The 27630-nt window shown below is 40.8% G+C and overlaps 1 protein-coding gene across 1 annotated transcript; it reads right to left on the bottom strand.

The window, feature by feature from the left end:
* Window positions 1–27630, bottom strand: cd34 (CD34 molecule). The gene is made up of 8 exons (XM_061735349.1): window positions 27414–27630; window positions 9823–9864; window positions 9393–9709; window positions 7376–7453; window positions 5782–5893; window positions 5605–5657; window positions 5244–5390; window positions 1–1493 (listed from the first exon to the last, which is right to left on the bottom strand). Exons 1-8 carry the CDS (start codon window positions 27490–27492, stop codon window positions 1308–1310), a joined length of 1014 nt encoding a protein of 337 aa, XP_061591333.1. The 5' UTR covers window positions 27493–27630; the 3' UTR covers window positions 1–1307.

Below are 27630 nucleotides of genomic sequence, written 5' to 3'. Positions count from 1 at the left end.
TTCATTTTTTATTTTATTGTTTCATGTTAAATCCATTTTAAAGTACATGATGCTAGTAAAATTACACAGTCACGTTGGAATGAAAGATACAAAATTGACCAATATGATAAATCAATGTAAGGCATCTTTGTTGTTTTTTTTTTTTAATATCAGTTATGTTGAGAGAAAAGGGGAAAAAAGGAAGGAAAAAAAAACAAACTACCATAGCCCTTGAGTACATTTGTCTCACTTATATCCAAGGTCAAGAATGATTACGACGCCACAAACATATATATATTTAAGTACAAAATGAGTTATGAAATTAGAACATGTGGCACATAAAAGTTAACATACAAGTGTAGCATATACATAACATATACTTAAATGAGATTAGCACTGACAAATAAGATTACCGAGCTGGCAGGAAGCAGTAAACAGGTCTTTTTCCTTTTGTGACTGACGACACAACAGTTTGCCGTGGTGGTTGCAAAAACTTTGAGAAAGTATCATGTAAAACTTCTACTTTCCTTCCACCAGCTGGTGTTTTCATGGCTAATGTCACAAGCACATTCATGCTAATCATTCAACCAGTTGCTTAGAGAGTCTGCCAGTCATGATCACGTTCCCAGACATTACAGTACAATATGCAACAGAGCCTTAGATGCGTGTACTGAGATATTTACAACATATACACAGTAGTGATGTAAGTATGTATTAACACACACAAATGCAGCACACATGCATGCACATATTCCCTCACCTGCAGTCAGACACACAAGGTGTGAGCCAAGTGTTATGGCTTAATGTAAACCTAAGCAACACTTACTCGTGTGCTTGTAATGTGTTTAGTAGTGGAGGGAGAGGAAGTAGCTATGAAGTGGAGGAAGTGCGGGGTTTCCAGAGGCTGCAGCCATCAGTGCTGATCAACACAAACACACACACTTATACACACACACACTTATACACACACACTTATACACCTTCTTCAAGCCCGGTGCTGCCAGTCTCCTCTCTGGTTTACAGCCTGACTGCCTTCAACCACCCAGGGACTGAGCCTTCGTCACCATCCACATCATTCGTGTTTGTTACTATTGTAATCATCATCAGACCCGCTTCCCTGGTGTGTGTTGAGGCAGCAGCCTGAGGAGGAGTCAAGAGGGCAGCAGCAACACAGAGGAGGTCGTTGGAATCAGCGTCCACTTTGCTGTGGCCTCTGTGGCTGGGCCGGATCGGATTCAGAATTTCTTTGAATTGACCTGAATGAATTTGCGTGGATGAAGGTGTTTGTGGAGGAAGTTTGTGGACTGCACTTTCCCTGGGACGGTTTCTCACAGCTCCGTGTCTGCTGTCTTGGCGGTGGAGTGGCCGTTGGTGGGGGGAGGGCTCTTGGCCGCCTCGGTGGACTCTCCGTTTACGCTGGGTTTCTCCTGGGTTTCAGGTGGGGGGTTGAGAGGGGCGTCGGACACCAGGGTGTTGCCCTGACTCTCCTGATCCACGGGGAAACCCTCCTCTGCCTGCAAACACAACACAAACCAACATCAGCACAAGACAGGGTGGACATCAAAAACCCTATCATGAGGTCTCAGGCAGACAAAAAACATTTTATGTTTCATCTCACATTCAAATGTATCCACTTTAGTTATCCATCTTACTCTAAAGATTATTTGATCCCATATACATCCTCATATTCTCTCATAAACACTCAGCAACCCTTCCTTTTCGTTCCTTTGACATTTGAAGAAATTGGCAGACGTGCTTTTAAGTTCAAAGCCCCATCAGATTGGAACAACCTACCCATCACTATAAGAGAACTTAATTCAGTACATCTCTTTAAAAACTCACTATTCTCTCTCTCTGGGCAACACGGAGAGACTAATGCACGCCTTTATAACTAGCAGGATAGACTACTGTAATGCTCTCCTTACTGGTCTGCCCAAGAATACCATCAACAAGCTGCAACTGGTTCAAAACGCAGCAGCACGACTTCTGACTCAGACCAGAAGGAGAGCACACATTAGGCCCATTTTAAAAACCTTACACTGGCTACCTGTTAGTTTTCGTGTTGATTTTAAAGTTCTTTTATTAGTTTATAAAGCGCTACATGGGCTTGCGCCAGAGTATATTACAGAAATGTTTTTATTCTATGAACCAGGAAGGCCCCTCAGATCCTCTGGCTCTTCTTTTCTAGCTGTTCCACAGAGTAGAACTAAAAGATTTGGTGATGCTGCTTTTAACCACTATGCTCCAAAACTGTGGAACAGCCTGCCGGAGGATCTGAGAGGAGCTGGAAATGTGGACATTTTTAAACGTAGATTAAAAACTCATCTCTTTGGTCTGGCTTTTATGTAGCATCACATTTTATAGTTTTAGTTTTATTCCGTTTAAAATTTTTTAAAGGTATCTGTTTTATTTATTTATCTATCTCTTATAATGTTTTTACTATTTTTATTGTTGTGGACTGATTATTTTTTTTAGCCTTAATCCTTGAACCTTTATCTTTTTATAAATTTTATATATTTTATATTGTATGTCAGGGTGCATTGGTCTCCCAGTTTTTATCTTTTTTGGTCTCCCAGTTTTTATTTGTTTATTATGCTTATTTTTCAATCACAATGTCAAAGCACCTTGTATTTCATGTACTTGGACGAAAGGTGCTATATAAATAAAATTTGATTGATTGATTGATTGGTTCTCCAATCTCAATAAACCATGTAGTTGCCTCTAGTGGTATTGCCTTCTCATTTTATTTTTATTTTTTTAATACATAATAATGGGCCAAATCCACAAAGAATAGATGGCGCCCACACATAGCGCTGTGAATTGCGCCGCATTTGCGCCCGCAATTTGCCCCGCTTTAAAGTCCTATTCACAAAAGATTTTGCTCTAATGATATGCTGGCGCAAACACGCCCATAAAGTTTTGCGGATCAGATCAGAATCTGATGGTAATTCATGTTCTGTGTTTTGCTACACACACCTACAGGTCAGCTGTTAAACACACACATTCTAGATTTATATGTTTATATGGTGGAATTGTTTGTAATAAAGCAGCCCCTACTGTATGGATGAATCCTGAGCTACGTCCTGTTATTTTTATTTTTAAATCCGAGATAAGTCCACAACCCCACTTGATCTGACTGTGTACAGTCATGTCTGACTGTAGATTTCAACTTTAATATCATTCAGTATCACACAGGCTTGAATGATATTGAAGAGAGAGAGAAACAGAGACAGAGGGCGAGTGAGGAGTCGTTTGCGCGCAGTTAATACATGCTTCGAAAAGACGGTATTTGCTCCACTATTTTTTGCGTGTGGCAAATAGTGCTATTTCTATTTCTTCATATATTGTATAATAATGATGATGACAATGACTATTATTAATATTGTTGTTATTGTTGTTATTACTGTGTTATATGCAGTGTTTACTTGTGCTCTTCAGGTGTGGTAGGTCTTGACTGGTGTGTGGGCAGGTTTGTGTGTGAGAGCCTTATGTATTATGTATGTTGTATGTGACTGTTTTGTACTGTGTTGTATGTTTCATGTTGGACCCCCTCAAAACGAGATGATTCATCTCAAGGGGCTGTCCGTTAATAAACGTAATCTTTGGTGAGGGGTTTTCTCCAAATCTTCTCTCCAAGATTGTTTCAATCAATTGAGGTATTCAGGCACTCATTGATGCCTAGCTTTTTAAAAATGCCAGTGCAGCATTTCAGTCATTTTTAGATCTGGATTTTCTTTTCCAGCCATTCTGTTGTAGATTAGCTTGGATTGTTGTTCTGTTGCATGTTCAGCCAAGTTTTGCGAACACACAGATGGTTTCACATTTGACTCTAGGATACTTGAGAACACAGAGAAGTGCAAGTTTAATTCAATGACTGCAAAGTGCCCAGGCCCTGATCATCACCCTCCCACCACCGTGTTCCTCAGGTGGTCTCAGAGTTTGTGGTGATGTGCTGCGTTGTGCATTACGGCCAAATATCTCCACACTTGTCCGTCCAAAGAATGTTGTTCCAGAAATCTTATAACACTTGAAACACTTAAGAATTGATTTTGTCTCAGTAATTCTAACTTATTCAACCTTTTTCTAATTGTACAGCAATGACCTTTGAACTGAGGCTTGAAGGGCCTTTATTTTTCTTCTTCTTGCTGCTTCTCTGTCTGGTCTGACCTCAGGATGAACTTGCAGGGACATCAAATCCTGCAAAGACTGGCACCTGTCATAATAATCTTTTTCATCTTCTTTGCTTGCTGAAGATCAGTTAATCAAGTGGGATTTTCAACACCCGGTGGCTTCTTACCCTCTTAATTTCTGTGGAAGCATTAAGGGGCTTTGTATTTTGACACGCTGCTTCTGCATTTCAACTCAGTTTCTGTTATTGGCAGTTCTGTTATTCATCTGAGGTTTAATATACCTACTTTTAAGACCTCTTAGGACCAGAGGCATGACTGTGTCCTGAAATGTGAAAAAGCTAAAGTTCAAAAAGGGTCTGACTTTCTTTTTTATGACTATAGGAAGAAAAAAAAATCAGTCAAAAATGAAACATTTCATCTCTTGTTTAGTCGTGGCAATGCACAAGGACCCAGACGTCGGCAGTTCTACCCCCTGACCCAGCGTGCGTGCAGTGTTACTAACAAACACAGAAACACACCCTATTCTGTGGGCTGCATCATGTGATGTTGTGAGCGTTGCAGATAAACATCTGCGTCTGGCTTGTAGATGAAACTGGGAGCTTTGCAAATACATGGAGCACCAGAGAGCAGGGCGTGGGTCTCTGGATGAGGGACACTCTGTGTTTATCCGCACACTTTCTCTGATGGCCGGCCAGCAACATTCCCTAATTAAAACACTGGCAGGCTTCAAATTAAAAGGAGATGTTGTTTGGATTTCAGATGTTCCAAGGTGTGAACTCTAACCCATTTTTATTGCTCATAGATTCAAATACTTGACGAAAAATGCGAAAAATGCGAAAAAGTTAAATATCTAACGTAAGCAGAAAAATAGAAACATGTACATGATTTGGGGTTTTTTCGTGTCTATATGATTTATATGTTTTGATTTATTCTCCCTTTTACTGCAAAACCAACCGCCCCCTTTGGGGACACGAATAAATTGAAGTCAGAGTTGCAGTATCTGCAAACAGAAAATGCAACATTATTTTCAGCTCATTAGTGCAGTGGTGGACTTCCTCTTGAAATGGGAACTACATGAGGTCCACAATAGTATATTTGACATTCATTTGTCCCAATGTGTGAATACGTGCTCACCAGCTTCACTCCCTTGGTGTCAGCTCTGCGTTTGCATTTGAAGTAGCCGACAGTGATGCCGATGGCGGCGAGCAGACCAGTGACCAGTATTCCCACGAACACAGAGGAGCCTGACGATGACGGCGTCTCAGTCTTCGTCACACCCAACTACAACGGAGAGATGAGGTTGTGGGCCAGAGAATTCATAAACTGATAAACTGTGGGTATGATTGTGTATAAGAAGGCATTTCACGTGACTTTGATGTAATATGAATAAACAGAAACATTACAGAGTTACTAATAAATGCCATATTTCCTTTTACATAATGCTAAATGATTAAATAGTATTATACATTTATTTTTCATTGCCTTATCTACTAACCTTGTCTTTCAAACTCTCACTCTGGAGTGCATCAGCCAAAGTACCCAAGTTAGCTGCAGGGGCAATCACATTTAGAGATATATCAGTTCATATTTAGTCAGTTATTGCTGCAGAAAGTGACATATATTAGAGAGTGAGGGCGACAAACAGGATAAAACAGTGCACGTGCTTCCTCACCATCGCTGCTGGTCACAAACAATGTTTTCTCGTCCTGGAAGATGTTTATATTGCAGCTTTCCGAATGGCACCAGGCAGCAGGGTTCTCTTGAATCACACGTTTTGTTGCTTCCTAAAAGAAAACATGTTGCATGTAAAAAGGGTAATGCACCAAATATGCAGTACTCACTTCTGTTTAACAACAGAACATGTGTCTGAACATTCTGTTTTAAAATCACAAAAAGAAGTTTGGGGTAAATTCAAATAAAACAAATTTAAAATAACAAATCGCACCATTTTTTTTTTACAATTTTTTTTACGCAGAGACATCGTTCTGTTATTCAGGGCTGTGTGAGACCAAACTGAGTGCATTTCAGTGAAAAACTAGCCGACCACACCTTTTTCGGCAGCTTCTCCACAAAATATGACATCACTTTGTTGCACAACTCCACACTCGTTATTCTACTGTAATGCGATCCAGACAGCTCTCAGTAAACCCCAGAAGACCACTGAGAGCAAACCCCCAACCCTCCAGCTCGCTGGGAGTGGGCCCACAGCTGGACTCTAATGAGACTCTTGAATCTTTAAAGCAAAAGGCGAGAAACGCAGGAGGGCTGAACCCGAACAGCAGAATCACTCCCATGGAACTTACTCAGCTCTCCCACTTTTACTTGTGAGCGCTCACATCCTTCGCAGTTCCATGAGGTGGTTTGCATTGGAATAAACAACCCCTTAACAGTTTTAAAGATGCACTGGAAAGATTTGTTCATGCTATTCTTTCATTTGGATCCTTTTTTTCTTCTTTCGTTGCTTTTGCAAATTTCTACGGAAGAGTATTAGGGCCAGGCAGGAGAAAAATAATAATAATATTTTAGAGGAGGAAGATTTTTTTTTCATTATGCACTTTGAGAAAAAAGTCAAAATGTCAAGAAAAAAGTCGAAATGTTGAGATAAAAGTCGAAATGTCGAGATTAATGTTGAGGTACTATTTTGAGAAAAAAGTCTAAATGTTGAGAAAAAAGTCAAAATGTCGTGAATAAAGTTGAAATGTTGAGGAAAAAGGTGAAATTTCGACTTTATTCACAACTTTTAAACCTTTTCTTGAAATTGTATTTCAACATTAATCTCGACATTTCGACTTTTTACTCAAAGTGCACAATAAAAAAAAAATCTTCCCTTCTCATATATTTTTTCGCCTGCCTGGCCCTAATACTCTTCCGTAAATTTCAGACTTATCAGTTGGCTAAAATATTTGGGCAGTTTCATCCTTGCTAGTTTTGTGTTGAGTTCTACATATTACTTCTGCAGATGGCTCTTACAGTAGTCACCCAAAACAGCAAAAAAACCTGGTGCTGCAATCTGACCAGCTGCCTCTGCCATGCTGTTTAATATAACAACGCACTCTGTTTGAACCAACGACCGAACATATAATTTCAGGTTAACTGAAGTAGAATTCTACATGTACTGAATGCACTGTCATAACAATCTCCTCCTTCAAATGAACACATTGAATGACTTGTTTTAAATGCAGCTGTTAGTGTCTAGATGTTGCCTGCATTTGGCAGGAAGCAAGGATTACAAAGGACTTGTAGAACACACACAAACTTGAACTCACGCAGTCATCTGTTGATACTTCCGCCTTGACAGCACCGCTCTCTGAGATGTCCTCCTTTGCAACACACTTCACTTCAGGCTGTGGAAAAGCAGGTGAAACCAGGCTTAGATCGCACTTTTGCACTTATCTGTTAAGACCATGGCCTATGTCATCTTTTGTGAACTGATTTTACTGAAGTATCTTTTTTTTGGTTTATTTTTGCTTGATGCTGATGGAAGTGCTACCAGCGCAGCGGTTCAAAAAGAGGAGCCGCCATGTGAAGATGGCACCGTGGCCACGGTTACATGATGTTTTTTAATTCTGAATTAATTATTCCGAATTAAATAATTCGGAATTAAACTATTTTCCTTCGAGTTTACATGGAAATAGTAATTCTGAATTGAGGTTTACATGGAAAACACGTTTGATCAGCTTTATCCAATTCCTCTTAAGGTCTGGGGGTTGGGAAGGTTCTGATTGGATAGGGCGACGGACGTCTTTACGTCTTTACGTCTACCAGAAGAAAACAAATGTACTCGATTAGCAACAACATGGAGGAACACATTATTAGCATCCTTTTTGGATTTGTTTTGATTTTATTTTTGAAGCAGCAGCACGACAACATCATGTCGATTATTTTGTTTCGTGTGCTGAGGAGGAGGGAGATAGAAGACCGTGCTTTGGCACGACCACCGTTTACTGCGTGCTGCCATCTTGAAACTTTGTTTCGAAAACAAGCCCAGCGCGGAAGATAAGCTTCATGGCGACAGACGGACGAGGGAACGAGCAGCGCAGAAAGACCGGAATTAATTTAAAGCGGAATGAGTGTATAGAGATGCGACTTCACAGTGGGTTACGCCCACTGAGTGTCAGAAAGACTGAGTGTCAGAAAGACTGAGTGGCAGAAAGACTGAGTGGCAGAAAGACTGAGTGGCAGCGTAAACTTTCAGTTTGAGCAACTGGAAAACATCTAAAATGGGAAAGAGCTGTTGTGCGATCGACTGTACTCATAGATTTAGCAAGAAATCTGAGTTATCGTTTTACAGACTGCCGAAAATAAGCTTAAGAGAGACAAATGGATCACTGCAAATCGCAGAAACAACTGGATTCCAGGCACCGAAACTTGGATTTGCAGTTCCCATTTTGTATTAATATTGGATTTTTGGGTAGCTAATGTTAAACGGTCAAATCATAAAGTTCGGTGTCCTTATTACTTTAATTTCTACAACAAATCCTGCCTTGAAGTAGGACCAAGCGTCAAGACTTTTGTATGCCTTCAAGCTTTGCTTCGTGTATTTCCCCGGCGTAGAAATGAAGTACATATAAATATCAGGAAACTGGATTCGTGGCCAAATATTAATTTCCATGGACCACTGGTTCTTGGTAACTGTACGGGTCACTGTCAAGTCCAACTGCCTTTAATTTAAGCCCATAATCAGCTGTTATCCCGTCTTCTCCACTAGTTGCAGCCAATTTTGCCACTCAAAGTGACGTCATTGCATACCCTCTATTCGGATTTAAAGGAGCTTGAGGCTCCTTTTAAGAAATGAGACTCTCTAGCGCCACCCTTCACCACGACGGCCGTCGGGGGTACTGCACGGGAGAACGGGGAGAACGCGCATGCAGCGTCATGTGACGTCATATCCGCAGCCCAGCGCGGGAAATTCCGGCCCGGAATTGCAGCACATTTTGCAGCACACAGCCTGTTCAAGGCAACGGAGAGATACACTAGAGGGCTCATTCTTTTGGGTTTGGAACCCTTCAGCTGACATTATTACTAGAAAACTTAAAACGTATACGAATTTTTTTCATAAATTCTGCCTCAGTCCTGCCTCATGCTCCTTTAAAATCAGAATAATCCAGCCACTTACTTCGGAATTAAGTTTAATTCGGAATGGCCATTTTCATTCGGAATTAGGTGTTTACATGGTCATTTTTAATCATTTTAAATCAGATTTAATTTTAATTCTGAATTAAAGAGGAATTCAACTTCCCATGTACTGTAAATGCACTGCATAAAGCATCATAAAGCACCTACCACAATGGGTTTGTGGGTCACAGCAGGAATAACAGCAGCCGGCTGCGCATCAGAGTCTGCAGCGTCCGTGGCAGCAGGAATGTTTGTGGTTCCTGCTTCCGGGACGTGTCCCGGCACGACTACGGTGACCACCGTGAAGGAGTCTCCAGCAGCAGCAGCGGGGGTGGTACCGGCGGGGTCAGCAGCCTTAACGGTTCCAGAGGAGCCTGCATCCGGGGCCACGGAGGCATCAGGGGCATCAGGGGCGTCAGGGGAGGCCGGGGGATCGGCGGGGGGATCGGCAGGAGGATCTGCCGGAGGATCCGCAGCATCCGTCACTGAGAACACAGGAACAAAGCTTCAGTGGAGCTCAGTGGAGAAACACAACTTCAGAACATTTTCATTTCTGGAAAAAGTTTTACTCCTAAATTATTTATTATGGGTTTCTTACCAGTAGGTGCATCTGTTGCATCGTCTTGGCACATCACCTCACCTGCAAGAAAGAGGGGAGGGGTAAAGATAGAGTGAATAATTTATGTGGTCCACATTTTGGATGTTTGTGTGAACTGCAGCCTTATACCATTACCATACCATTGGTGGAAATATACTTACTGTACACGCAATGACTTCAGCAGTTTTTACTCTTTTTGTTTGCATTTTCCTAAAATGGCTGAGTGTGTTTTTCTTTTTCTTTTTTACTCTGTGAAATTATGGGCATGTATTTTTTTATTAGAAGACATGCAGGATGATAAAATGAGTCTGGTTTTGTGCATCAACTGTCTGTAAGGAAGTCTGGCTCTACAGTCCGTATGACTTTTGTTGGTGCAGCTACCGGATTACATTTTTGTTTATAAGTTATGATGTTTTATGTGTTCTACTTCTGTGTTTGTGTTGATGGAACTCTGGTACGTTTTATAACCCTGCCTGCACTTTTCTGTATATGGTCTTGTTTTCCCAGCTACCTCCCTGCATTTTGAGCGATGCCTTGACCCTTAGCTGAAAGCTTAGCTTCCAAACCTGGCAGAAACATTCACAGACAAAAACTATCCAACAACCGCAGATAGCCAGACACTCACTTTCTGAAAGTGTTGGTAATTCCATATAAATATTTTGTTATGTGACTTACAATGATTTACAAACCAACCAATAGAAGTGCTGCAAGAAATTAGGCATAATTCAATGTGACAACTGTGATAAAGTGAAGTTTAATGGCCCAAACAGAACAAACTGGGATAAGTGTGCTGGAATCAATATTTGGGATTCTAATAAAGATGACATTTTGAGTTGTATTGGTAAAGGTCATTTACATGACGTGTCCCCAGCTGTTAAACGACCAAACCAATCGGGGACTGGGGAATATTGCCTGCACATGGTAGCCCACTGTGCTGCTCTCTTAGACAAGCACAATCTGGAAAATGTATGTTCTTTACAACTTATTGGGTAGCTTTAAAATGGATGAAATGTTATCTCTGTCAGAGACGGACACTGGGGATTCATGAGACAGATCATATCTCGTGAGAAGCACTGTTGCCTCAAGGCATGTAAATAAACTTCGGTGGAATATCCATAAAAGTACATTATGCACCAAAAACATGAAATACATCCATCCTTCTGTCCGTCTGTCTGTCTGGCCATCCATCCATCCATCCATCCATCCATCCATCCATCCATCCATCCATCCTTCCATCATCCATCCATCCATCCATCCACCTATCCATCCTTCCATCATCCATCCATCCATCCATCCATCCATCCTTCCATCATCCATCCATCCATCCATCCATCCATCATCCACCTATCCATCCTTCCATCATCCATCCATCCATCCATCCATCCATCCATCCATCCTTCCATCATCCATCCATCCATCCATCCATCATCCATCCATCCATCCATCCATCATCCATCCCTCCATCCATCCATCATCCATCCATCCATCCATCCATCATCCATCCCTCCATCCATCCATCATCTATCCATCCCTCCATCCATCCATCATCTATCCATCCCTCCATCCATCCATCATCCATCCATCCATCCATCCATCCATCCATCCATCCTTCCATCATCCATCCATCCATCATCCATCCATCCATCATCCATCCATCCTTCCATCATCCATCCATCCATCATCCATCCATCCATCATCCATCCATCCTTCCATCATCCATCCATCCATCATCCATCCATCCATCCATCCATCCATCATCCATCCCTCCATCCATCCATCATCTATCCATCCATCATCCATCCATCCATCCATCATCCATCCCTCCATCCATCCATCCATCCATCATCCATCCATCTATCCATCCAATAACCAACAATACTATGAATTAGGTCAAAGTCATTGGACCTATTTATAAACTTTGAAAAACCCAAAGCAACATCAACATTTTTTGTCTCTTCATTTACTGACTTTAGGGTAAACATTATTGTTAACCATTGTGGTTTAACCTGTAAACATGTTTAAATATTGAGTGTTTTTTTCTTTTTAACAAGAGAACAGCGTGAGTTTAATGAAGTTGAGTATTTGACTGTCCCACCAAAAACTGTCTTTTTTAAAACAGCTGTTGGTTGTATTTAAAAAGTATCTTTATTAAATCACGCCACAGAGACTTCATTAAGATCTCAGTAAACTGTATCAACTTTTGAAAAAAGGCTCCTTTAACATACTTAATGTAATTCAAAGGTAGAAAAATATTTGCTTTCTGTATGGTCTTCAAATGTCTGAAATATGATCTTATGTAAAGAAAAGTGTAATCTTTAACACGCTCTCTGCAAAGTATTGGTGGGAATAAGATCAGCCCAGAGGATGCATTTGAACAGCTTGTCCTGGTGATTCAAGCCTCACACCCTATTCAGCTTGGCGTATGTTCCCAAAGGACTTATTAGTCACTTCATATCTGCTTATTCTCACCGTCTGCCGTATCAGCATCTCATTCAAAAGGTCATGATCTCCTGAGCACACATCTATCCCCCGAGACAGATTATCTTTCTGTAGGAAAAGTTAGCTGGGGCACAGATAAGGAAAGATTAAAACGCATTTCCTCACATTAACTCACAAAAGCATTTCCTGAGTTCATGTGAGGAAATGGACGGAATGCCTTTGTTCAATCACTTAATTAGTGTAAATAAGTGTTAGCCTTCATCAACTTTGTTGTTGGAGCAAATCTAAGGGCATCAGACTGCCCTGTTCACTCCCAGGGCCGTCCCCTTTACTGTTTAATGATCATTATTATTACAGCTACAGCATCACTCCGCCCGTTTCAGCGCTGTCACTGAATTCAATCTGAACACTTACCTCCACATGGAAAAATCTCATTGCAACGTGTAAACAGTTACAACATCTAAGAAAAACTTTGCTGCTCTCAAGACGACTGTGTGGTCGGTGCACAAGTGAATTATGTAACTAATCATCGCTGCTTTTATGTGGAGGCACTGGCTTTACATGTTTGGCCTCAGACATCACACACACACACACACACACACACACACACACACACACACACACACACAAACACACACATACTCACATTTGTCCCTTTATGGGGCCACACGTTTTACACCCAATAGTGGGGCCCACACACACACACACACACACACACACACACACACACACACACACACACACACACACACACACACACACACACACAAACACACACATACTCACATTTGTCCCTTTATGGGGCCACACGTTTTACACCCAATAGTGGGGCCCACACACACACACACACACACACACACACACACACACACACACACACACACACACACACACACACACACACACACACACACTCTACGGTCAATATAAGCTCCTCCCCTCAGGTCACAGATACGGATCACTAACATTCAGGACAAACATGTCAAGCTTTGTGCCCTCATCCATCACACTCATAAATAGCTGATTTACCTATTTATTTTTTGTACCTGCTTTTAAACATTTTAAAATCATTGCCTTTAATGTATTCATTATGCACTTAATGGGGGACTTATTTGTATCTCTTTGTTCTCTCTTATTTTATCTATGCTATGGTTTACAGCATCTAAGTCTAAGCAGTACTTGTGATTGCCCAATGGATGTTGCTTTACATTGATTGTGTGGTTTGTTTTTGTATTGTCCTGTCACGTATGTTAACTGTACACGCACTGATGCTGATGCTTTTACACAAACGAAGTTCCTAATGGATAAATAAAGTTATTTGATTAGGGTTTGTTTGCGATCGCTTTGGCATAGCTGACTTAAAGGAGCATGAGGCAGGATTGAGGCAGGATTTATGAAAAAATGTCGTATACGTTTTAAGTTTTCTAGTAATAATGTCAGATGAAGCGTTCCAAACCAAAAAGAATGAGCCCTCTAGCGTATCTCTCCGTTGCCTTGAACAGGCTGTGTGCTGCAAAATGTGTTGCAATTGTGGGGCCGAATTTGCCGCGCTGTCCTGCGGATGTGACGTCACATGACGCTGCATGCGCGTTCTCCCAATTCTCCCGTGCCGGCTTCGATGTTGGCTGCAGTACCCCCGACGGCCGTCGTGGCGAAGGGTGGCGCTAGAGAGTCTCATTTCTTAAAAGGAGCCTCATGCTCCAAGTGGACTTTGCAGGTTTTACGCAGGTTTCACACAGGTGCCCGTTTTATTCAACGGATACTGGAAGAAAACATGACCCATGGTTGTAATTTCACCAACAGTCCAATGATGTAACTGACTCGTGTCTGCGTCACTACTTGAAAAGTGCTTCTACCCTCAACTGCAAAATGCAGTGGTAAAGCAACGCAATGTTGTGGGCGGAGCTGCCTGGTTTAACATGGTTATGATACAGGATGACCTGACTTAGGAACTAAGTGGCTACGTCGTAGATTTTTAGAATAAACTGAATTATTAAATATTTTAAGAGCTTTTCTCTGTCTGTGCCATAGATGACGGCAAAACTGAATGTCATTCATGGTTATTTGTGGGCATTAAAAAGCAAAAAACTAAGCTTTTTCACCACCCATCAAGGTTACAGAAAATACATCAGCTGCTGCATGATGTTTACATGGTGAAACTGCGTTGAAAACATTCACACACAGTAGCTTCCAACCACTGTGGACAGAAACAGCTGTGATTTCCAGACGGGCCCCCATAGCATCAACATGCAGCCGCAGAGAAACATACACAACACATCCCCTCAACAATCACAAGCCTCTCCAGAGTTTCTAGCGGGGTCAAAGAGCACACAGCCAAGCAAGGCTGCATATTCTGTAACCTCCGGGTTCTGATTTTTCTGTTGGCCTACATCATGTGGATTTCCTGCCCTGGTTGTCCTCCTCAAGCTTTTTAAGTGTGGGTGGCTCTGGTCTTTGAAGAGGTACGTAACCATGCCAGATGTACATGAAAAAAATAATATTACAAGGTAGGTTCGAGAGAAAAAATCATGTGGTATTTTACAGATTTTTTTTTTCCTGTGGCTTGATAAATTCTAAGTAATTACTATATATAGCAGGACAACAGCAGAAAATTATACATCTGACATAAGATATTTGGTACATGTTCCCGGTGTCCCACAGCGCCGTGCCTGCAGACGTATATGCCAGCACATTTGAAATACCACAAGGACTATCTGTCCTTTTGACATGTTGCTTGAGTGTTACTGGCATCTGTATTGCACTTCATGCACTTTGCTTTAAGTACCATATTAAACAACTACTACATTTAGTTATACTGTCAACCGGTTACTATATATATCAGTTCCAAAAACAAAAAAACAAAAACTGTCATCCTCGAAACATGACAGTTTCCTGAGATCTTAATGTAATAATTGTGATGCGTTTGGATGGAAATACCGTAGCAATGCACTTGTCTCAAAGCCGCCCTCTTGTTTCAAAGTCTTTTGTTAACCACTTCTCAGATACAGCAAAGTCAGCGTGACCAGTGCAGGGTGGAGATAAAGATTGAAGGCTGGATAATTATATACTGGTCAAGGTCACGGGACATTTTTCAGAGAACTAAAGGAGGTATGGAAACGTCACACTCCGTGGAGTTTTCAGTTGAGACACCCAAATAGAAATGAAAACAATGAACCCATCTCTGGCTCGAGCGTCATCGGTGCTCTGCACGGTGGGAGATTCTCAGTAACAACAGATGCTCCATCTGCATCTTTAGCCAAACTCTACCCACAAGCAGCTGCAGACAAATGTGAATGTGTGTCCGTCCTATTAATGTGAGCGTTTGTCTATTTTAAATCATGCATCTGTCACAGCCCTTTGCATTATCTCCCTGGAGCACAACTGCTGAAGTTTTCCTCCCGCTAGGGGAGTTTTTACCTACGACGGAGTATTAGGGCCAAACTAAGACAAAAAAAAAAAATGAATTACGAGAATAAAGTCATAATATAATGAGAATAAAGTCGTAAAATTACGTGAATAAAGTCATAATGTTGCGAGAATAAAGTCGTAATAGAATAAAGTCGTAATATTATGAGAAAAAAGTCGTAATATTACGAGAATAAAGTCGTAACATTACGAGAATAAAGTCGTAACATTACGAGAATAAAGTCGTAACATTCCGAGAATAAAGTCGTAACATTACGAGAATAAAGTCGTAATATTACAAGAATAAAGTGGTAATTTATGAGAATAAAGTGGTAATTTATGAGAATAAAGTAATATTACAAGAATAAAATGGTAATTTATGAGAATAAAGTCGTAATATTACGACAATAGAGTGGTAATTTATGAGAACTCTAACAGGAAGAGCATCTTCTTGTTAAAATGAGGAATATTGAGCATCTTGTGATGTTATATTTATAAATTATATTATATATTACTACTTTATTCTCGTAATATTACGACTTTATTCTCACAACATTATGACTTTATTCTGGTAATTCTACGACTTTATTTTCGTAATTTCCATTTTTTTTTTGTCTTAGTTTGGCCCTAATACTCCGTCATATTTACCTGCCATTGTTTATGTTATGTTTATGTAATAATTGCTCGGGGGTCATGTTCTGGTATCTGGAAAGATCCTAGAGACAACCTCTGTTGAAATAGACGCTAAATAAATACAATTGAACTGAATTGAAATTGAATTGAATTCAATGTCCATTCCCGCTTTTGAACGTGGGCTGTGGAAAAGTAGGAACTGAGTGTGAAAACAAACACCGTCACACCTGATTAAATGTCAGCAGATGGAATGTATGAGCATGGGACAGCATTTTTTCTTTTTTTTTACTCATAACTTATGGTATTTGAGGATGAGGCCTGCTTCCTCCCCGGGGACCCCGGGGCGGCGGCCGTTGGAGCGGGAGGGAGGAGGGGGGGCAGTAGATGAGCGCTGCAGCTGCAGCGAGCGAGGCTCATCGGGGAGCTCTTTCCCTCCCTGCATGTGTGCCGGAGTGTGAACTCATGCAAAAGGAGGGAAAAGCCTCAGCCCTGAATCTGGGGATTTGGATTTGACCTCCACCCAAACTGTGGGGACGACACTTTGGATGTCATCGTGAACCACAGCCTCATTCCATTAGCCTACTTGTCCAGATGTCCATAGAGGACCCCAAAATCTACTCATCACTGTTTCCCTCTGTAGTTTCTATTCAGTGCAAACATAGTACTAAGTAAAGTAATATGTACGGTACATAGAACTCCTGTTCGTGGATAATCAATACTCATATAACTTGTCTTTTGTACCTTTGGCAGTATATCTGTCTCTATCTTTTCTATCTCCCCTTTCCTGGTCTCCTCTGTTTGGCTTAAGCTTTTTCTCTCAGTTTTTACCTGCCATTTCTCATGTAATAATTGCTCGGGGGTCATGTTCTGGGTCTCTGGAAAGATCCTAGAGACAACTTATATTGTAATAGATGCTATATGAATAAAATTGAATTGAATTGAATTGAATTGATCAAACATCCCATTTAAGGAGAATCAATGTGTTGAGTGTTACACCCTGAGGAAGGCTGTGGCCGAAACGCGTGGGCTGTAACCCACTTTTTTAATCTTCTACATGAAATAGCTATTTCAAATAAAGGCTTTTTATATTTGTAGAAGAGTGCCTTGGATTTTTCTTCTTTTTTGACATCCTTTTTCCCACCAAAGAGCACCTTCGTCACATGATTTAGATGAACCTTCTGAGCACTCTGGACTTTCTTTTTGTCTGAATTGAATTGAATTGCATTGAATTGCATTGAATTGAATTGAATTGAATTGAATTGAATTGAATTGAATTGAATTGAATTGAATTGAATTGAATTGAATTGCATTGCATTGCATTGCATTGAATTGAATTGTCTAAATTCCCTCTCAAGGAAATGATGGAAATCTAAAATATCTTTTACCCATATTTGTACTTTGATAGACTTTAACAAATTATCATTAAAGGGTTTCATTTTCACTTTTATTTATCAAAGAAATGAATCCTCTACTAGAAAAACATGACTGGATGCCGTGACTGATATGAGATTCTTCATTAGCATAGAAACCTGTTTCCTCTGCCCTGCCAGAGCGGAACCTCTAACGGGGCCGACCGTCCCCTCGGCCCCTTCATGACACTAGCACCACACGGGAACCTTTGACTGAACAAATAACACAGCTCACCATGAGGTGGCAGTGGTGCCCGTTTTCTGCTGTTCGCTAATGGCCAGCAGCATACAAGGAAATAGTGGAAAACAGCAAAAGAAGAAAGAGAAGAACAAACTCCAAACAATGGATGGTACTTGCGTTATTGTTTTGTTTGTTTTTGTAACATACATCGCAGTTTAGCAATTGAGATTAAAGGTAAAATCCCCCACCAGACCTCTACATTGGCGTAATATGTCAATAAGATCTGAACAAATCGCCCCATCTATTGTTTGTTTTTGTAATCACCATCTTCATCAAATTTACTTGTAGCAAAATGTCTCTGGTCCAAATGGTTGGAATGAGTTATGGTCACATGATTAATTTTCAGGTGAGAGTGCTGAATGTAGACATGTAGATAAGCAGAGACCCCCCCGCTGGCCCCCCTGGGTAACTCTCCTACTACAGGGACGTTTCCCCCTTAAAGGGTTCCTGATAGACACGTCTGCAGGGTAAAATCTACCCACTCCCGCCAGTGGAAACCTGCCTTTTAAGACTTTCAAATGGTTCCTGTAATTAAAATGTCTACTAATAAAGGGTGTCATTGCAATATACAACATAACCTGCAAACATTTGAACAAAAACCAGCGCTGTTGACTACAAAATGCTGCAATGACATCTCAATGACTCCTAAAGTGAAGGCCAAGACGACACAGGTCCCCGAACATGAGAACTGTTTTCCTTTCTGCACAAACGGGTGGCAAAAGTTGACTGTTTCCGCTGTCCACACCCCTACGTTCGTAAACAAAACATGAGATAGTGGTAAAGGGAAAAAATGAAAGGTAACAATTGGAACGCTATCTATGCACATCCTAGAGCAGGATGTGGCTGTCGAGGGGTTGTGTGACCTCATCGAACTAAAGGGAAAAACATGCTGGGAGACACAGATAACACACAAGCATGCAAACCAAAATACCCAAATATAACACTGGCACTGCCCTTTGGTAAGTCTTATCAATATATGTATATATAGGGCTGTCAAAGTTAACGCGCTAATAACGCGTTAACTTAACATCCTCTTAACACCGACAATTTTTTTAACGCACGATTAATGCGCAGGATCGGTCGACGGCACCGTAGCTTGAGGAAAAGTATGGTGGATTACTGCGTCAACTTTTTTGAAAAGCGAGGAAAGATGGAGAATGAAAAGAGACTTTTGAACGACTAGTTCACTTTCAAAAAGATGCAGATGGTTCGCTGGACAAAAGTAAAGTTATTTGCATGTACTGTTGATTGAAATGAATTACCGTCAAAGTACGTTGAGTCTCAAATACCACTTGCAGCCAAACACACGACCGATGCAGAGAGCGCCCCCCCCCCCCATCGTCAAAAGCAGACAACGCTGGATAGCAGCTTGCAAAAAAGGCGCCTGGACAAGTCTGCACTTTATAGGTTGAGTTACACTCCCTGCTGTTACATGTGCAATTTGTTTGTAATCTATTTTTTGTATCCCCCTGTTTTTATCCCACTTAGGAGCATATTTTTTGAGCCTTTTATTTTCCTCATATACATAATTACATGGAAAATTTAACTGACCAATGTACTTCTTGTACAATGTTTGTGATGCATATGGTTCATTGTTTTACATTGAGCTGCTTAAAAAAAACAAGGAATCTTATGTTAGTCTTTACAAGTGTAAAGTTGGGGACTACATTGTGTTTGTATTTATGAAGGAATGTTACATTCAGGTCAAAAGCTTTTTTTGTGGAAAGTTGAATAAACATTGGCATAAAGCAAGAATATTTGCTCTTTCTCATTGAATGTGAGCAACCCCTCCCCTTCTCACCGTCACCGGACTTTTTTAATGTGTGTGGCAGAGTGAAGGATTGGGCGTGGTCTGCGGGGGAGCAGCACACAGGTGTACCTGGTTCTACTGATTGAACACACCTGTGCCCAATCAACCTCCCCACCCTGCCTGGCTTCATAACCAGTGGCTGCATACCAGAAAGGGGGCTGCTGAGTGGAGGTAGCTTGCTGAGAGGCTATGCTCAATGTGCCATTTTTTAGAATACTGTTTTTGCCTTCGCCTGTATGTCTTTGTGCTTTTTTGCATACAATAAAAAGCCTTATTTTTTGGCATTCCACGCTCTGCGGGGTCTCTCCTTTACACCTCATCACCCAGGTCCAGTTTGCCTGATCCCCTTGTACATGGGGAGACCGCTCTGGTTCCTCACACTCATGTTGTTAACAGTATTAAAAACATATCTCAAGGTAATTTAGAACAGCAAAAAATGTGTGAATATATGTGCGAACAATTTGCGATTAATCGCGAGTTAACTATGGACAACATGCGAGTGGGTTAAGCAGCGGCTCATATACTGAGGCTACAGTCCTCCTCCTGCAGCGGTCGCGGGTTCGAATCCAGCCCGCGCACCTTTGCTGAGTGTCTTCCCCATTCTCTCTCTCTACCCCTTTCCAGTCTGCATCTCAATAAAGGGCCATTAGAGCCCCAAAAAATCTTTAAAAAAAAAAAAAAATTAATCGTTTGATAGCCCTAATATATATATATATATATATATATATATATATATATATATATATATATATATATATATATATATACACACACACACCGCTCTTTCTCTCATTTCCTTGAACTCAGGAAATAAAAGAAAAGCAAAAACATGACATTAAGCCTCTTTTATTTAGTGTCTTGTTTACTCAGCAGGGCAGAGAAACCTAAAACACGTTTTCCAAAACAGTCTGAGCGTTTTCTTTGGAAAGTGGACGTACCAGCTGCTTGGACAGGCTGCCAACTCCTCTCCTCTCGGTGTCAGAATCATCAACAGTTTTTGGAGTCCAGCTGCTGCTTCTATGACCTGAGGCAACACGTATGCTTGTACCTTTCAAGTTAAGAAACTTTTGAAATCATTCAAGACACCTAAAAATGTGAAGCACGTAAATGTATTTTAGAGACTTAGAAATAGTAAGTTTTAGTGTCATGTTTTAAGTGAAAGCTGTGAAAATTCATTGAGACCAATAGACCTGAACAATGTGAATGTGAGGAGCAACAGCAAAAGGGCACGATGTTGTGTTTTCAATTGAATGCCTTCAACAACAAGCAACTTACTGCACATTAATTACCAGCAGCCATTATTCTGGCAGTCAAATGGCCCCAGTGAAGGCTCATTAAGTGCTTTTATTTCCCTGAGCAAACAGTATTACCCCTCATAACGGCAGCCTCAGCCTGGTTATCCAACCTAGATTATGTGGTTTATGCTCACTTTCTATTTGCCATTATATCATAATAATTGCGGAGAGAATCCCAGACATGTTGCTTGAACTGAAAGTATACAAAACAAAACAGTGATGACACAAGAAGAGCATCATAATGCCAGGTCGGAGCTGTTCTTTGCTGTGCGTAGTTGTCTGGAATTTATCCTCCTCGGTGTCGCTTTTATTGCCGCAATTTTCTGGGCTGAAAATGAAAGAGATATAGAAAGAAAAGGCTTGTTTTTCCGTCCTTGTGCTGGTAAAAACCTAAACCGCTGTAAAAGTGCAGCGGGGTGCCAGGGAAACGAGGAACAATAAGCTCGGGAGAACCGCAGTAACTGGAAAAGGAAGATTTGAATGTAGCGTGACTCTGATTGTTTTACAGGGTAAATATTGTTGTTGGATGATCCGCTTCACCGTCGACTCCATGATCATTTAACCAGCAGCTGAGATGTTTTTGTTTTCTTACCATTACTTCATCCTTCTGTGAGTCGGGTTGACAGAAAATGAAGATAATTTAAAAGGAGGACAGAACCCCATCTGAAGGCTTCTCCTCCGGTGATGAAGATGAGTTAACCTGCAGTGACAGGTTGACACGTGCACGGATCACGGCTGGAAATGGCAGCCTGACAGACAACAGACTCCACGCTTAATTACTCTGCAAGCTCACACGGCTCCTCAGCCGTGACTTTAAACCCAAGTGGACACACACCCAAGCCTGACATAAGACCACTATCTGCCAAGGTTTGTATAAAAGACCAACGCCCTCCAGGAGATGACGTGACTCCAGCTTCAACATCACAACTTGGGACCAAAAGAATGCTGGTCAATAACTCAGATTGGCAGTTTGCTGCCTGTGTTTCATCTGCAAGGAGAATCTGCTGCGTTAAAGGCAAAGTTTCAATAATAATTTAGTTTTTAACACATTTTATGCACCAGAATTCAGGTGTCTTTGCACTTAAATTGGCCTGAATTGTGCAATACAAATGGGAATCTACTAAGCTTTGATTGCTTTGTCACTTAAGAGACCAACTGTAGAATGTTCATGAGTGAAATCTTTGTTCAAAGGGGCTCTTTTCAGGCAGCGATAGTCCCAGCGTATTCTGCCTGAGGCCCTGACTTAGCAACAGGAGGAGTCCCTGTAGATGACAAGCTGAAATATAAGCGAGACAAGATGTTTTCCCCTTCGCCAGAGCACATTTAAAAGGTTGGGTTTTCCCCCCGAAATCTTGAGAGAGACAACTTATAACGTACTCCAAGAGGCGTTGAATGACATCACTCAATTTTTACAAAGCATGCCCATTTCAGCACTACATATTTGCACGCCTGCATAACTCCTGAATGACGACCACGGGAAGTGGGAGTGTGAACCCAATCTGAGAGTCAGGATCATGAGCCTCCTTATGTGTGGAAAACATAATTCAACAAAGGTTTTGTGTTCTTTTTGTTCACTCAAGCTTTTAATCCTCTTTGCTTGAACCAGAGAAACTTGCAGGTCTTTATTAAGACGTTCTCTGAATACAAATGATATTGGAGAAAAAAAAAAAGGTTAAACTGGATGCTGATCATACTTTTTATGACTGTAAATGCAACCTTCAGTAAAATAGAGCAGGATCCAGAAATCAGAACATCACGACGGACCTTGTCTAGTACAGTATGCTGCTGGTCTACTTGTGAACCACCACAGTAAAATAGATAAATATAAAGTGCTTGGAGGAATCGGGTATTGAAATATTTAAGAGGTAATCCTTTGGTGCAACAAATAGTGAGTTGCAGCTGCTGCAGATGTTCCAGAAAATCCTGCTCCGATGTTGCACCATGAGCGCCTTCCAGGACACTGTTGTGGTCATTCTCTGAATGTTTTAAAACGTCTCCTTTACAGGAGACATATTATGTCATCTTAAAACACTAACATCATTTCCTCAGGAATGAAGAAAATGTTAGGCACATACTTAAAATACCTCAGTGAAATAGTTTAAAAGCACCCTTTCAGACATATCTTTATAACTCTATTCACACCAGCCAGTTTTAGGGGGAGGAGTCAGATGCTCAACTTGACTCAATTCAATTCAATTTTATTTATATAGCGTCTGTTACATCAGAAGTTGTCTCTAGGATATTTCCAGAGACCCAGAACATAAACCCCCGAGCAATTATTACATAATTACAGCCATAAACGTAAACAGTGGCAGGTAAAAACTCCCCTATTGGGAGAAAATGGGGACAACGCCTTGTCTAAAAGTGGAGTTACAGCTTTGTACTACCAACTTCCACGTAAAGTTAGTCTCGTTAACGAAAATTATTACTAAATATTGTCGTCAACGAACCTTTATCACCTGAGGAAAACGAGACGCAACGAAAATGCTGGTCATGTGACGATAATGATAATTAAATATATAATGCAATATCGTCGACGAATAAAAACAAGACTAAAATGTAGATTACAATATAAAAACTTTGCTAAAATGTGTCTTTATTTTCGTTGACCAAAACGAGACGAGACGAAATGTTCTAACATTAACGAAGAGCTCTACCTTCACGTCCATCAAAAACAAAGTTCCAGAGAGAAACCCAGGGATCTGCTCTGGGGCTGGAGAAGAAGAAGAACCATCTTTGGATACACTTTCATACATAGACGTGGAAAAGAAAACCCAATGTGTCGTCAGAAAAGAAAAAGACGGGGAGAAATGCGGAAAAATAAATATGTTGTAAACTCAAATTAGAGTCTTCTGTATCTGGAATGAATGTATTCTTGAGTCTATAAGGTAACAATAATATAATAATAAGATAACCTTGTTTGAATTGTAAAATGGGTTTAGATAAATACAATCTTTGACTAAAACTAGACTAAAATGGCCCTGGACAATTCTGACTAAAATAAGACTAAAATGCTCAGACTTTTAGTCGACTGAAACTTGACACGACTAAAAGGAGAATGAACGTGATTAAAACTAATAAAAACTAAAATGATAGCTTGACCCATAGACTAAACTAAAACTAAAATTGAAACAGGCTGACAGAAACAACACTACTTCCACGGTGCAGCAAATTTAGCACAATGTGAAATTGAGTGTAGCGAAGGGTGGAGAAGCCAAAGAGGTAATCAGCTAATCTAAATAAGTCACTAAATAGAATGTTTTCAGACTTGCTTAAATCCAACCATAAAGACTGGATTATGAAGTTTGTGACTCGGTAGTCAGTTCTTTCACACCAATAAATGCAGTCCAGCACTATTATTTAAGTATCCTCTTTAAAAACACTTGGTGAAGTCTGACTTAAATAGTAAAATATATCAGTGAGGGAAGAAAGGAAGTTAACAATCACAATCTTTTTTTTTGGATAGCCTTGAAACCAGCTGATTCGCTCATTCAGTTATCGTGTTCCTATCACTGCTGATGACCTGATGACGTAGATATAGACTGATCCACAACAGTCAGAATGAGACTCCAGGGAGGAGAATGCACAAGTTGACACAGTCTGCACTTACCCATGTGATATGACAAAGAGTCTATTTCATGTAAATCAAAACAATCATCTTTGAATGACGACTGACATCAGATGGCTACTTTTTTTTAAACCTTTATAGAGGGAATGTGCATGACGTCACAGATGCGACTTCACAGCGGGTTACGCCCACTGAGTGGCAGAAAGACTGAGTGGCAGAAAGACTGAGTGGCAGCGTAAACTTTCAGTTTGAGCTCGAAAACATCTAAAATGAGAAAGAGCTGTTGTGCGATTGACTGTACTTATCATTTTACAGACTGCCGAAAAATAAGCTTAAGAGAGACAAATGGATCGCTGCAATTCGCAGAAACAACTGGATTCCAGGCACCGAAACGTGGATTTGCAGTTCCCATTGTATCAGGTAATGTTGGATTTTTGGGTAACGTTAAAACGGTCATAAATCATAAAGTTCAGTGTCCTCATCACTTTAATTTCTACAACAAATCCTGCCTTGAAGTAGTACCAAGCGTCAAGACTTTTGTAAGCCTTCAAGCTTTGCTTCGTGTATTTCCCCGGCGTAGAAATTAAGTACATATAAATATCAGAAAACTGGATTCGTGGCCAAATATTAATGTGCATGACCCACTGGTTCTTGGTAACTGTACCAAATATTAATGTCCATGGACCACTGGTTCTTGGTAACTGTACCAAATATTAATGTCCATGGACCACTGGTTCTTGGTAACTGTACCAAATATTAATGTCCATGGACCACTGGTTCTTGGTAACTGTACCAAATATTAATGTCCATGGACCACTGGTTCTTGGTAACTGTACCAAATATTAATGTCCATGGACCACTGGTTCTTGGTAACTGTACCAAATATTAATGTCCATGGACCACTGGTTCTTGGTAACTGTACGGGTCACTGTCAAGTCCAACTGACTTTAATTTAAGCTGATAATCTGCTGTTATCCCGTCTTTTCTACAGTTTCTCCACTAGTTGCAGCCATTTCTGCCACTCAGTGCGAGTAAGGGGGTCCAGTGGGAAAGTGACGTTAATGCAGACCCTGTATACAGTACCACAACAAACACATAGACCTATATTATGAAAAAAAAAAAAAAAAAAAAAACAGAAAAAGGAAAACCCAAACAAACAGTGAGGCAACAGACTGTCTCATGTGACCTAGCGGGTGATGGGGGGGCAGAGCTCATATCTGCACATATCTAGTTAGACACGTTCCCTTTCTGTTTTTCTGAGCCCTGTGTGACCATACCGTAGCTGAGTTGCACCTGAGTGCCAACTGGCCGCATGTATCAGGCCTGTGTGATCGCAGGACTCTTGTTTGGATGTGGCATAGATGTGAGGGCTCATTAGACTTGATAAAACACTGTGATATTACTTAGGTACTAATCAGAAGCTTTCCACTGAAACAGGTAGATTTCATCCAATGAACAAACAGAGATCCCCGTTGGAAAACCCAAGCCAGGCATTTAAAATAATAGTATAGCCATGATTCAACCACACTAAATCATGGTTGTTGTTCATCACTATTTTTCAATAGTGAGCACTAGTGTTTAAAATGTCCTCGTAGTTTGGCTTTAATATGTTTTGCACTCAGAAAGGGCTGTGAATGTGAGAAAAAAGTTGCATGACCCTGTTGCCCAACTATCTGCAAGATCTATAGTCATACACATCTTTATCTTAACAGTAGCTGTAACTTTAATATCTTTGTTTTATATGTTTTCTGTCGTTTCGTTCTGAGAGGCAAATTCATCCTCTCATTCTCATTCCCCTCTATTTTTCCACTTTAAAAGCATTTTGAAGAGAGGTTGTCTTATCTGAATTGAGTTGAGGGACTTATTCTGAAAGTTTACGACTAATTAAGCCATTTGAGGCAGGATTGTGATATGTGATGTTAAGCTGCATAACAGAAAACATAACTCAAGATGGGGCGATATAGGGAGTGTCCAGGGTAATTACATTTATTTGTTAATCTAATTACCATCTGCTACACTAACGCAGCAAATGGTTTGCGGAACATCTTTTTATTGCACAAACCATGAACATGTTCAGCCATTGCATGATCTTTTCCCTCTTAAAGTAAACCCTTACTTATTTCCATTAGTCTGCAATACTTGTCTTGCCAAGGTCACACCAAACATGTGCTGCCAATGTGCACATGGATGGGACCTAAAATCTCTGCAGAAGTCGTTCCAGGGGGTCGAAGCAGAGCCGCTGCAGCCTTACAACTGGTGACCGTGCATCACCCTGCAATTAGCATCAGACCACAGGCTGATTGGGGGCGGACTGGTCACATAAACACACACATAAATGAAACGTTTTTAGTGTTTGCAGACCGGTCAGGAGTGCACTGGAGAGAACAGCTTCTGCTCTGTGCGGAATTCATGTGTCATGTGGTCACTGTACAGTAGCAGCTCAATCATTCATATATATATATATATATATATATTTATGTACAACATATGTACCCTGTTATAATTAGAGATTCTCAATTGCAGCTTTCTACTTTGGAGCAGATCTGTTTGAAAACGTGCTTGTCTGCATCTGCGTATTCAAATCAAAACCAAATACCTCAACTAATATGCTAATAAAAAAGGAAATACATAAAACTATCTCTTGCCCATTGCACGTTTTATTTTAAGGTTTTTGAGTGGGGAAAAAAATGAACACAAAAACATTCAATCTCCACCAAAATAGAAATGATGTGCAAATACATAAACTACTCAATGAGTGAATTAAAGCTTACGTGGACAGAATAGTACTCACAACTAAGCAGAATCCAGAGCAGCAGAACTCCAGCAATTCTTCTGTGTTGCCCATTCATCCGCCACATGGATGCAGCCATCCTCTCTGGTCAGGCTCTCTGGAGCTGCAGGGCTGTGTGGAAGTAAAGTGTGGGAAGGCGAGGCAGAGGCGGAGGGTTGGGGGAGCCGCAGGTTTCCTGTGAGGTCTGAGTGAGCAGGACAGACAACAAGGATAAAGT

Source organism: Cololabis saira, chromosome 12, assembly GCF_033807715.1.
Source record: "Cololabis saira isolate AMF1-May2022 chromosome 12, fColSai1.1, whole genome shotgun sequence".
Taxonomy (NCBI): Eukaryota; Metazoa; Chordata; class Actinopteri; order Beloniformes; family Belonidae; genus Cololabis; species Cololabis saira.
Note: the sequence above shows the minus strand (reverse complement) of the source record. Positions and strands in the feature narration are given on the sequence as shown.

Excerpts from the sequence above, each read along its gene's own strand:
- cd34 (XM_061735349.1), bottom strand. The coding sequence starts at position 27,492 with ATGGCTGCATCCATGTGGCGGATGAATGGGCAACACAGAAGAATTGCT. Across the intron at positions 9,710-9,822 it reads TGCAACAGATGCACCTACTG|TGACGGATGCTGCGGATCCT; the intron begins GTAAGAAACCCA and ends CTGTGTTCTCAG. Across the intron at positions 1,494-5,243 it reads ACACCAAGGGAGTGAAGCTG|GCAGAGGAGGGTTTCCCCGT; the intron begins GTGAGCACGTAT and ends TTGTGTTTGCAG.